The 12,509-nt window shown below is 54.3% G+C and overlaps 1 protein-coding gene across 2 annotated transcripts in view; it reads left to right on the top strand.

The window, feature by feature from the left end:
- The window catches only part of LOC147119498 (telomerase protein component 1-like), a 63,426-nt gene that overhangs the window by 17,212 nt on the left and 33,705 nt on the right, over positions 1 to 12,509 (top strand). The window contains exons 6-9 of one of the 2 annotated variants that reach the window (XM_085985062.1): positions 3,197 to 3,349; positions 4,509 to 4,547; positions 5,741 to 5,871; positions 9,823 to 9,980. In XM_085985062.1, the coding sequence (XP_085841188.1) occupies positions 3,197 to 3,349; positions 4,509 to 4,547; positions 5,741 to 5,871; positions 9,823 to 9,980 (481 nt within the window). The remainder of the gene's footprint in view (positions 1 to 3,196; positions 3,350 to 4,508; positions 4,548 to 5,740; positions 5,872 to 9,822; positions 9,981 to 12,509) is intronic. The other variant, XM_085985063.1, reaches the window with a different exon arrangement.

Genomic DNA, 12,509 nt, shown 5'->3' with positions numbered 1-12,509 from the left:
GGGGGGGGTGGGAATATACCAGGTGCACTGGGGCGGGTGGGGGGGGGAGTATACCAGGTACACTGGGGCGGGTGGGGGGGGAATATACCAGGTACACTGGGGCGGGTGGGGGGGAATATACCAGGTACATTGGGGCGGGTGGGGGGGAATATACCAGGTACACTGGGGCGGGTGGGGAGGAATATACCAGGTACACTGGGGCGGGGGGGTGGAATATACCAGGTACGCTGGGCGGCGGTGGTGGGGGGAATATACCAGGTACACTGGGGCGGGGGGGGGGTGGAGGAAGGAATATACCAGGTACATGGGCGGCGGCGGCGGGGGGGGGGTGGGGGGAGGAATATACCAGGTACACTGGGGCAGGGGGGGGAAGGAATATACCAGGTACACTGGGGCGGGAATATACCAGGTACACCTGGGGCGGGGGAGAGGGGGGAATATACCGGGGAGGGGGGAATATACCGGGTAGACGGGATGGGGAGGGGGGGAATATACCGGGTAGACGGGGCGGGGAGGGGGGGGAATATACCGGGTAGACGGGGAGGGGGAGGGGGGAATATACCGGGTAGACGGGGAGGGGGGAATATACCGGGTAGACGGGGCGGGGGAGGGGGAATATACCGGGTAGACGGGGAGGGGGGAATATACCAGGTAGACGGGGCGGGGGAGGGGGAATATACCGGGTAGACGGGGGCGGGGGAGGGGGGAATTATACCGGGTAGACGGGGCGGGGGAGGGGGGAATATACCGGGTAGACGGGGAGGGGGGAATATACCGGGTAGACGGGGTGGGGGAGGGGGGGAATATACCGGGTAGACGGGGTGGGGGAGGGGGGAATATACCGGGTAGACGGGGCGGGGAGGGGGGAATATACTGGGTAGACGGGGCGGGGGAGGGGGGAATATACCGGGTAGACGGGGAGGGGGGAATATACCGGGGAGGGGGGAATATACCGGGTAGACGGGCGGGGGAGGGGGGGAATATACCGGTAGACGGGGAGGGGGAGGGGGGAATATACCGGGTAGACGGGGAGGGGGGAATATACCGGGTAGTCGGGAGGGGGGAATATACCGGGTAGACGGAGGGGGGAGGGGGAATATACGGTAGACGGGGAGGGGGAGGGGGGAATATACCGGGTAGACGGGGCGGGGGGAATATACCGGGTAGACGGGGAGGGGGAGGGGGGAATATACCGGGTAGACGGGGAGGGGGGAATATACCGGGTAGACGGGGCGGGGGAGGGGGGAATATACCGGGAAGACGGGGAGGGGGGAATATACCGGGTAGACGGGGCGGGGGAGGGGGGAATATACCGGGTAGACGGGGCGGGGGCGGGGGGAATATACCGGGTAGACGGGGAGGGGGGAATATACCGGGTAGACGGGGAGGGGGAGGGGGGGAATATACCGGGTAGATGGGGAGGGGGAATATACTGGGTAGACGGGGCGGGGGAGGGGGGAATATACCGGGTGGACGGGGCGGGGGAGGGGGAATATATCGGGTAGACCGGGAGGGGGGAGGGGGGGAATATACCGGGTAGACGGGGAGGGGGAGGGGGGAATATACCGGGTAGACGGGGCGGGGGAGGGGGGAATATATCGGGTAGACCGGGAGGGGGAGGGGGGGAATATACCGGGTAGACGGGGAGGGGGAGGGGGGAATATACCGGGTAGACGGGGCGGGGGAGGGGGAATATATCGGGTAGACCGGGAGGGGGAGGGGGGAATATACCGGGTAGACGGGGCGGGGGAGGGGGGAATATACCGGGTAGACGGGGCGGGGGAGGGGGGGAATATATCGGGTAGACCGGGAGGGGGAGGGGGGGAATATACCGGGTAGACGGGGAGTGGGAGGGGGGAATATACCGGGTAGACGGGGAGGGGGAGGGGGAATATACGGGTAGACGGGGAGGGGGGAATTACCGGGTAGACGGGGAGGGGGAGGGGGGAATATACCGGGTAGACGGGGAGGGGGAGGGGGGAATATACCGGGTAGACGGGGAGGGGGAGGGGGGGAATATACCGGGTAGACGGGGAGGGGCGAATATACCGGGGGGAGGGGGGAATATACCGGGTAGACGGGGAGGGGGAGGGGGGAATATACCGGGTAGACGGGGCGGGGCGGGGAGGGGGGAATATACCGGGTAGACGGGGCGGGGGAAGGGGGGAATATACCGGGTAGACAGGAGGGGGAGGGGGGAATATACCGGGTAGACGGGAGAGGGAGGGGGGGAATATACCGGGTAGACGGGGCGGGGGAGGGGCGAATATACCGGGGGGAGGGGGGAATATACCGGGTAGACGGGGAGGGGGAGGGGGAGACGGTATACCGGGTAGACGGGGCGGGGGAGGGGGGGAATATACCGGGTAGACGGGGCGGGGGAGGGGGGAATATACCGGGTAGACGGGGGAGGGGGAGGGGGGAATATACCGGGTAGCCGGGGGAGGGGGGAGGGGGGGAATATACCAGGTAGACGGGGGGGGGGGAGGGGGGAATATACCGGGTAGACGGGGAGGGGGAGGGGGGGAATATACCGGGTAGACGGGGAGGGGGAGGGGGGAATATACCGGGTAGACGGGAGGGGGAGGGGGAATATACCGGGTAGACGGGGAGGGGGAGGGGGGAATATACCGGGTAGACGGGGAGGGGGGAGGGGGAATATACCGGGTAGACGGGGATGGGGGGAATATACCGGGTAGACGGGGCGGGGGAGGGGGGAATATACCGGGTAGACTGGGCGGGGGGGAGGGGGGGGAATATACCGGGTAGACTGGGTGGGGGAGGGGGAATATACTGGGTAGACCGGGCGGGGGAGGGGGAATATACCGGGTAGACTGGGCGGGGGGAGGGGGGAATATACGGGTAGACGGGGTGGGGGAGGGGGGAATATACCGGGTAGACGGGGTGGGGAGGGGGGAATATACTGGGTAGACCGGGCGGGGGAGAGGGGAGGATATACCGGGTAGACGGGGCGGGGCAGAGGGGAGGATATACCGGGTGCGCTGCTGGTGTATCCTGTGGGAAATTGAGGTGCGATCCAAGTCTTGTATCCCAAAGATGCAGCTCTTTTGAGTTGTGAGGAATAATGTGCCGAGACGGTGAGTAAATATCCGGGCGACTGCTCCGCCCCGCCACCTTTTCGTGGAGCGCTCCTTCTGATCAGTTTTTTCTCTTTCCCTGCCTTTGCTCCCCCCAGAGTCTGGCGGAGAGCAGCAGGAAGGTGGCCCCGTACCCCTCCTGCCTGCGCCAGGCGCTGACCGACAGCTTCAAGCTCTTCGACGAGTACCAGCTGGCCAAGTACAACACCAGGAAGCAGCGCTGCAAGACCGGCCTGAGGAGGCGGGCAAGGGTGAGTCTGTTCCACATTGCCAACCAAGGGTCCAGGGGAAAGCCTCCCGGTTAAGCTCAAAGGCTGCGGGGATCCGGGGAAGGAGAAAGTGGCCGTGAGGTTCGAACGGAAGGATGGTTTTCCAGACTAGGAACTGCGGAGGAGCAAAGGGATTTGGGTGTCCGGGCGCATGCATCATTTAAAGCCAGTCGACTGGTACAAAGGGCCATCGAAAAAGCTGATGTAGTGTCGGCCTTTATCTCGAGGGGTTGGTGTACAAAGGGGAGTAAGTTATACAGACCCCAGCTGGAGCACTGTGTGTCGTTCTGGGCACTGCACCTCAGCAAGGATGTATTGGCCTTGGATCGGGTGCAGCACAGATTGGAGTTTAGAAGAACGAGAGGTGATCTTATTGAAACATATAAGATTCTGAGGGGGATTGACAGGGTGGATGCGGAGAGGATGTTTCCCCTCGTGGGGGTATCTAGAACGAGGGGGCATAGTTTCAGAATAAGGGGTCGTCCATTTAAGATGGAGATGAGGAGGAATTTCTTCTCTCAGAGGGTCGTGAATCTTTGGAATTCTCTACCCCGGAGAGCTGTGGAGACGGAGTCACTGAATATATTCAAGGCGGAGATTGACAGACATTTGAACTACAGGAGAGTCAAGGGGTTTGGGGAGAGAGCGGGAAAGTGGTGTTGAGGACAAGATTGGATCAGCCATGATCTTATTGAATGGCGGAGCAGGCTCGAGGGGCCGATTGGCCTACTCCTGCTCCTGGTTCTTGGGTTCTTATTCACCTGAATGGTAAAAGGGTTAAATTACGAGGACAGGTTGTATAAACTTGGCTTGTATTCCCTTGAGTTTAGAAGGTTGAGGGGAGATCTAATTGAGGTGTTTAAGATGTTTAAAGGGATGCGATAGGGTAGATAGAGAGAAACTATTTCCTCTGGTGGGTGTCCAGGGGTGAAAAGGGTGGTGGAAGTACAGAACTCTCTTCCCCCCCCAAAAGGCTGTGGATGCTGGAGGTGAATTGGAGCTTTCAATATTGCAATTGATAGATTTTTCTTCGGTAAGGGTATCAAGGGATATGGAGCTAAGGCGGGTAAATGGGCTTGAGGGGCTGAACGGCCTCCTGCTGTTCCTATGGTCCTATATCACTGCCTGTTCTGTCTCTTAGATTCAGGAATTGCCATCTGATTCAGACATTGCACACTTTGTAAGTACCTCAAAACTAGAATATTAATCAGTCTGGAGTAAAGCTTTGTCTGTCCTCATTGCTCTGCCCAGTGCACCCCTCCACTCCTGTTTCTTATGCCTCCAAGTTCCTCGTCCCACTCGCTCTCCCTCCTCCCAGAGTCACCACTGTCAAAATCTACACTCACTGCACTGTCACATATTCTAATTCATTCTTGTTGGGTCCATTTGGACTGTGTACAGTGGGAGTGAATGGGAAGGTGTTGGGTCCATTGCGACTGTGTACAGTGGGAGTGAATGGGAAGGGGTTGGGTCCATTTGGACTGTGTACAGTGGGAGTGAATGGGAAGGCGTTGGGTCCATTGGGACTGTGTACAGTGGGAGTGAATGGGAAGGGGTTGGGTCCATTTGGACTGCGTACAGTGGGAGTGAAGGGGTTGGGTCTATTGGGATTGTGTACAATGGGAGTGAATGGGAAGGGGTTGGGTCCATTGGGATTGTGTACAATGGGAGTGAATGGGAAGGTGTTGGGTCTATTGGGATTGTGTAATTGTGTACAATGGGTGTGAATGAGAAGGGGTTGGGTCCATTGGGATTGTGTACAATGGGCGTGAATGAGAAGGGGTTGGTTCCATTGGGATTGTGTACAATGGGAGTGAATGGTAAGGGGTTGGTTCCATTGGGATTGTGCACAGTGGGAGTGAATGGGAAGGGGTTGGTTCCATTGGGATTGTGTACAATGGGAGTGAATGGGAAGGTGTTGGGTCCATTGGGATTGTGCACGGTGGGAGTGAATGGGAAGGTGTTGGGTCCATTGGGATTGTGTACAATGGGAGTGAATGGGAAGGTGTTGGGTCCATTGGGATTGTGTACAATGGGAGTGAATGGGAAAGGGGTTGGGTCGATTAGGATTGTGTACAATGGGAGTGAATGGGAAGGGGTTGGTTCCATTGGGATTGTGCACAGTGGGAGTGAATGGGAAGGGGTTGGTTCCATTGGGATTGTGTACAATGGGAGTGAATGGGAAGGAGTTGGGTCCATTGGGATTGTGTACAATGGGAGTGTATGGGAAGGGGTTGGGTCGATTAGGATTGTGTACAATGGGAGTGAATGGGAAGGGGTTGGTCCATGTTAACTCTGTTGGGATGATTCCTAGCCTCGTGTGGAATGATACCTTATGCGCTACAAAGTTTTGAACCCTTACTCCTCTCTCAGGTTGCTAAATCTTCTCCAGCTCTGAAGGAGGACAAGCCAAAGGTGATCGACCAATTCTCTCTGAAGAAGCTGATCCGTTGGTTCCATCTCAAGGAGCCGGCCTATCACATCATGTGCCTGTTGGGTCGAAGGTGAGAGTGGGTCGGGGCCGGGGGAGGCGGTGCGGTCACACTCCCGACGGCGAAGCCCTATGGCTGCTAATTGGTTGACATCTGCCCTAGCGGCAGCCATAATCCAGGACCGACACTCCTGGTGTCGGTACTGAAGGAGCATTGGCCTGTCAGAGTTGACATCTTTCGGATGAGATGTTAAACCGAGGCCCCGTCAGCCTCCTTGGGTGCCCATATAAGATCTATGGAGTGAATGGGAAGAACAGGGGAGTCCTGGGGCCAATATTTATCCCTCAACCAACATCACCAATAACAGATTATCTGGTCATTATCACATTGATGGTTGTGGGAGCTTGCTGTGCGGAAATTGGCTGCCACGTTTCCTACATTACAACAGTGACTACACTTCAAAAAGTACTTTGTTGGCTGTAAAGTGTTTTGGGACGTCCTGAGGTCGTGAAAGGTGCTGTATAAATCCAAGTTCGTTCTTTATTGGCGACTGCGGTGGAGAGGGGCTTGATGGTGTGAAGGGAACAGGGCTCACTGAGCTGAAGAGAGTCGGTCAGGACAGTTGGAAATATCATGACAGCAGTACAAGGAGACAACAACAACTTGCATTTATACAGCGCCTTTACCGTAGTAAAACATCCCAAGGCCGCTTCACAGGAGCGTAATCAAATAGAAATTGACATCAAGCCACATAAGGAGACATTAGGGCAGGTGACTGAAAGCTTGGTCAAGGAGGTAGATGTCGAGGAGGATCTTAAAGGCGGCGAAGTTTTGGGTGGGAATTCCAGAGCTTCGGGTCCAGGTGGCTGAAGGCACGGCCGCCAGTGGTGGAGCACTGAAAATCGGGGATGTGCCTGGCTATGAGCTGAGAAGACATGTTTTTAGGTGGGACTGAAATTAAAAAAATTGCAGAGAGGCTGATGATACAAAGATAGGTGGGAAAGCAAATTGTGTGGAGGACGCAAAGAATCTCCAAAAGGGACATAGAGAGGCTAAGTGAGTGGGCAGAATCTGGCAGATGGAGTTTAATGTGGGAAAATGCGAGGTTATCCACTTTTGGTGGGAAAAATAAAAGAGCAAATTATTCTTTAAATGGGGAGAGATTACAAAATTGCTGAGGTACAGAGGGATCTGGGGGTCCTTGTACAGTACACGAATCACAAAAAGTTAGCATGCAGGTACAGCAAGTAATTAGGAAGGCTAATGGAGTGTTGGCCTTTATTGCAAGGGGTATGAAGTATAAAAGTAGGGAAGTCCTGCTACAACTGTACTGGGTATTGGTGAGACCGCACCTGGAGTACTGCGTACAGTTGTGGTCACTTTATTTAAGGAAGGATATACTTGCATTGGAGGCAGTTCAGAGAAGGTTCACGAGGTTGATTCCGGAGGTGAAGGGGTTGTCTTATGAGGAAAGGTTGAGCAGGTTGGGCCTTTACTCACTGGAGTTTAGAAGAATGAGAGGGGATCTTATTGAAACATATAAGATTCTGAAGGGGATTGACAGGGTAGATGCAGAGAGGATGTTTCCCCTTGTAGGGGAATCCAGAACTAGGGGGCATAATTTCAGAATAAGGGGGCACCCATTTAAATCAGAAATGAGCAGGAATTTCTTCTCTGAGGGATGTGAATCTTTGGAATTCTCTTCCCCAGAGAGCTGTGGAGGCGGAGTCATTGAATATATTTAAGGTGGAGATAGACAGATTTTGGAACGATAAGGGAGTCAAGGGTTACGGGGAACGGGGCAGGGAAGTGGAATTGAGGCCAAGATCAGATCAGCCATGATCTTATTGAATGGCGGAGCAGGTTCGAGGGGCCAAATGACCGACTCCTATGTCTTATGTTCATTTTAGAATAGCTTATTGAGGGAAGTTGTCGAGGCTTCGAGCTCTTCAAAGTTAACTTGAAGTCTCTTGAGCAAAAAAAGTTACCGTTGAGCAGGAAGGCCTGCCTTTGACATTGTCCATTCTTTTCGTCATTAAACACTAATAAATCCAATAGGGAATTCAGAAGGAACTTCTTCACCCAGAGAGTGGTGAGAATGTGGAACTCGCTGCCACAGGGAGTGGTTGAAGCGAATAGTATCGATGCATTTAAGGGGAGGCTGGATAAACACAGGAGGGAGAAGGGAATAGAGGGTTACGCTGATAGGGTGAGATGAAGTAGGCTGGGAAGAGGCTTGTGTGAAGTATAAACACCGGCACGGACATGTTGGGCTCAATGATCTATTCCTGTGCTGTACATTCTATGTACGATCTCTAAATAGTCAGGCTACATGTCCGACATCCAGTTCTGGATGAGCAGAAATTTTCTCCACTTAAATATTGGGAAGATCGAAGCCATTGTTTTCGGTCCCTGCCACAAGCTCAGTTCTCTGGCCACTGATCCATCCCTCTCCCTAACGTTAGCCTGAGGCTGAACCACACTGTTCGCAACCTTGGTGTCATATTTGACCCTGAAATGAGCTTCTGACCACATATCCGCAGCATAACAACGACCGCCTACTTCCACCTCCGTAACATCGCCCGTCTCCACCCCTGCCTCAGCTCATCCGCTGCTGAAACCCTCATCCATTGTTACCTCTAGCCGTGACTATTCCAACGCACTCCCGGCTGGCCTCCCACGTTCTACACTCCGTAAACTTGAGGTCATCCAAAACTCGGCTGCCCGTGTCCTAACTCGCACCAAATCCCGTTCACCCATCACCCCTGTGCTCGCTGATCTACATTGGCTCCCGGTTAAGCAGCGCCTCGATTTCAAAATTCTCATCCTTGTTTTCAAATCCCTCCATGGCCTCACCCCTCCCTATCTCTGTAACCTCCTCCAGCCCTACAACCGCCCAAGATATCTGTGCTCCTCTAATTCTGCCCTCCTTGGTACCCTGATTATAATCGCTCAACCTTTGGCGGCCGTGCCTTCAGTTGCCTGGGCCCTAAGCTCTGGAATTCCCTCCCTAATCCTCTCCGCCTCTCTCCTCCTTTAAAACACTCCTTAAAACCTACCTCTTTGACCAAGCTTTCGGTCACCTGCCCTAATATCTCCTCATATGGCTCAGTGTCAAATTTTCTGTTTTATAATCGCTCCTGTGAATCGCCTTGGGATATTTTACTACGTTAAAGGTGCTATACAAATACAAGTTGTTGTAATAGTAGTAAACCTCTCCCTCCACCCTCACCAACAACAACTGCTCCCTCTACACTGTCCCATCAAACACTCCCAGGGCAGGTACAGCATGGGTTAGATACAGAGTTAAAGCTCCCTTTACACTGCCCCATCAAACACTCCCAGGGCAGGTACAGCACGGGTTAGATACAGAGTAAAGCTCCCTCTACACTGTGCCATCAAACACTCCCAGGGCAGGTACAGCACGAGTTAGATACAGAGTAAAGCTCCCTCTACACTGTCCCATCAAACACTCCCAGGGCAGGTACAACACGGGTTAGATACAGAGTAAAGCTCCCTCTACACTGCCCCATCAAACACTCCCAGGGCAGGTACAACACGGGTTAGATACAGAGTAAAGCTCCCTCTACACTGTGCCATCAAACACTCCCAGGGCAGGTACAGCACGAGTTAGATACAGAGTAAAGCTCCCTCTACACTGTCCCATCAAACACTCCCAGGGCAGGTACAACACGGGTTAGATACAGAGTAAAGCTCCCTCTACACTGCCCCATCAAACACTCCCAGGGCAGGTACAACACGGGTTAGATACAGAGTAAAGCTCCCTCTACACTGCCCCATCACACACTCCCGGGGCAGGTACAGCACAGGTTAGATACAGAGTAAAGCTCCCTCTACACTGTCCCATCAAACACTCACAGGGCAGGTACAGCATGGGTTAGATACAGAGTAAAGCTCCCTCTACATTTTCTCAGGTATCAGCTTAGCCCCTACCTTCAAATTCTCCCTTCTCGACCCCTCCGATTGAACTGTGAATTGTCCTTTATCTGCTGTCCCTCCCAGGTACCCGTCCGATCTCCAGTCGTTCGCCCGCAGCCGGTTGCCAGGTCCGTGGGATTCTCGGAGAGCAGGGAAGAGGATGAAGTTACAAGTGCCAGAGACTTGGGAGAGGCAGCTCTCCCTGCATGGCAACACCGTAAAAGGCTGGGAGGAGCTGATAGGTACGTCCGTGTGTCTTGCGCTGGGCAAAGGTGGGTCAGGGTGTCTCGCGCTGGTTGAAGGTGGGTCAGGGTGTCTCGCGCTGGTTGAAGGTGGGTCAGGGTGTCTCGCGCTGGTTGAAGGTGGGTCAGGGTGTCTCTCGCTGGTTGAAGGTGGGGTCAGGGTGTCTCGCGCTGGTTGAAGGTGGGTCAGGGTGTCTCACGCTTGTCGATCCGTAGGCCTGGAGTGTGTGTTTTGCAGTGAAATCCTGGGATGAGACGGAACATCTCCCACCGCTTGTCCAACTTTCCAGCGTCAGCTTGGCTCGGTTGGTCTCACTCTCGAAGAATCAGAAGGTCGTGGGTTCGAACCCCACTCCAGAGACTTGAGCCCACGATCTAGACTGCGCTCACGGTGCCCGTACTGAGGGGAGCGCTGCACTGTCTGAAGTGCCGTCCTTTGGATGAGGAACATAGCAACAGGAGGCGGCCATTCAGCCCCTCGAGCCTGTTCCACCATTCAATCAGATCATGGCTGATTTCTGCCTCAAATCCATTGACCCCACTTAGCTCCACATCCCTTGCTTTCCTTACCTAACTGAAGTCTATCGAGCGCAGTCTTATAAGCTCCAATTGACCCGCAGTATCTACAGCCTTTTTGGGGAAGCGTGTTCCAGATTGCTGCTACCCTTTGTGTGGAAAAAGTGCTTCCTGATTTCACCCCTGAACACTCGCCAGAGGAAAGAGTTTCTCTCTCTACCCTATTGAATCCTTTTTACATGAGGCGTTAAACCGAGGGCCCCCGTCTGCCCGCTCAGGTGGATGTAAAGGATCCCACGGCCACTGTTTGGAAGATGAGCGGGGGACTTCTCCCCCGTCTCCTGGGCCAACATTCCAGCTTCAACCGAGATCACCAAACACAGATGATCTGGTCATTCATCTCGCTGTTGGTGGTGGGATCTTGCCGGTACACATTGGCTGTTGCCTTTTCTACAAAACAGCGACTATACTTCAAAAGTAATTCATTGTCTGCTCAGCATTTCGGGGGATCCTGACGACATGAAAGGCACTTTGATTGCAAAGTCTTTCTTTAAGTTGAAATTGGTACCTTATATCTTTCTTTCACTCGTTCTTTCTTTCACACTCTATCTCTTTCATTCTCCCTTGCTCACTCTCGCTCTATTTTTTTCTCATTCTCTGTCTCTCCTCTCTCTCCCTCTCACTCTCTCTTCGCTCTCCCCTTGTGCCCGCGCGCTCTCCCCTTGTGCCCGCGCGCTCTCCCCTTGTGCCCGCGCGCTCTCCCCTTGTGCCCGCGCGCTCTCCCCTTGTGCCCTCTCTGCGCATGCGCGCATTCCTCTCTTTTCTCTCTCTCCCTCTAGTTCTGTGATTCTCTACTCTCTTTCTCGCTCTCTCCCTCTAGCTCTGTGTCTCTCCCTTCTCGCGCTCTCCCTCTAGCTCTGTGTCTCTCCCTTCTCGCGCTCTCCCTCTAGCTCTGTGTCTCTCCCTTCTCGCTCTCTCCCTCTAGCTCTGTGTCTCTCCCTTCTCGCGCTCTCCCTCTAGCTCTGTGTCTCTCCCTTCTCGCGCTCTCCCTCTAGCTCTGTGTCTCTCCCTTCTCACACTCTCCCTCTAGCTCTGTGTCTCTCCCTTCTCGCGCTCTCCCTCTAGCTCTGTGTCTCTCCCTTCTCGCGCTCTCCCTCTAGCTCTGTGTCTCTCCCTTCTCGCTCTCTCCCTCTAGCTCTGTGTCTCTCCCTTCTCACGCTCTCCCTCTAGCTCTGTGTCTCTGTACTCTTCTTTCTCGCTCTAGCTATCTCTCTCTCTCTTTCCCACACGCTCTCACTCTCATTCTCTGTCTCTCTCACTCTTGTTTTCTTTCACTTTATCTCTTTCTCTCGGTTTCTCTTTGCCCGTATTTTTCTGTCTCTCTCTTTCTCCCTCAGTCTCTGTTTGACCTGCATCTTTCTATTCCGTCAGTACTGCTCTAAGCTTCACCCTCTTGTTCCTCCGAATCCCCAGTCTCCATCGCCCTCCCTTCTCACTGTGATGCAATGGAGACTCATCGCACCGTCTCCTGCTCCCTCGTTCTTTCCCGGGAAACTCAACGCTTTGGCCTCCTCACCTCCCTCAGCCTCCTGTTTCCCCTCTACAACCTTCTAAAACCCAAGCGTGGTGCCAACTCTCCACTACTAACCCCCCTCCACCTTTCCTTAAGAAGTTGGACTCTGGCTGGGTAACCCCATTCCACAGGGTCCCAACCGACGCCCACTTAACTGATGTCAAACTTGTATTGAACCTTAGAGTCATAGAGTTACACAGCACAGAAAGAGGCCCTTCGGCCCATCGTGTCCGCGCCAGCCATCAAGCCCTGTCTATTCTAATCCCATTTTCCAGCACTTGGTCCGTAGCCTTGTATGCTATGGTGTTTCAGGTGCTCATCTAAATGCTTCTTGAATGTTGTGAGGGTTCCTGCCTCTACCACCCTTTCAGGCAGTGAGTTCCAGATTCCAACCACCCTCTGGGTGAAAAAGTTTTTCTTCAAATCCCCTCTAAACCTCC

The sequence above is a fragment of the Somniosus microcephalus genome, chromosome 4 (assembly GCF_052327205.1).
Source record: "Somniosus microcephalus isolate GS21.2 chromosome 4, FLI_Smic_1.0, whole genome shotgun sequence".
NCBI lineage: Eukaryota > Metazoa > Chordata > Chondrichthyes > Squaliformes > Somniosidae > Somniosus > Somniosus microcephalus.
The sequence above is the reverse complement of the archived record's forward strand: the minus strand, read 5'-3'. Positions and strand labels throughout refer to the sequence as shown.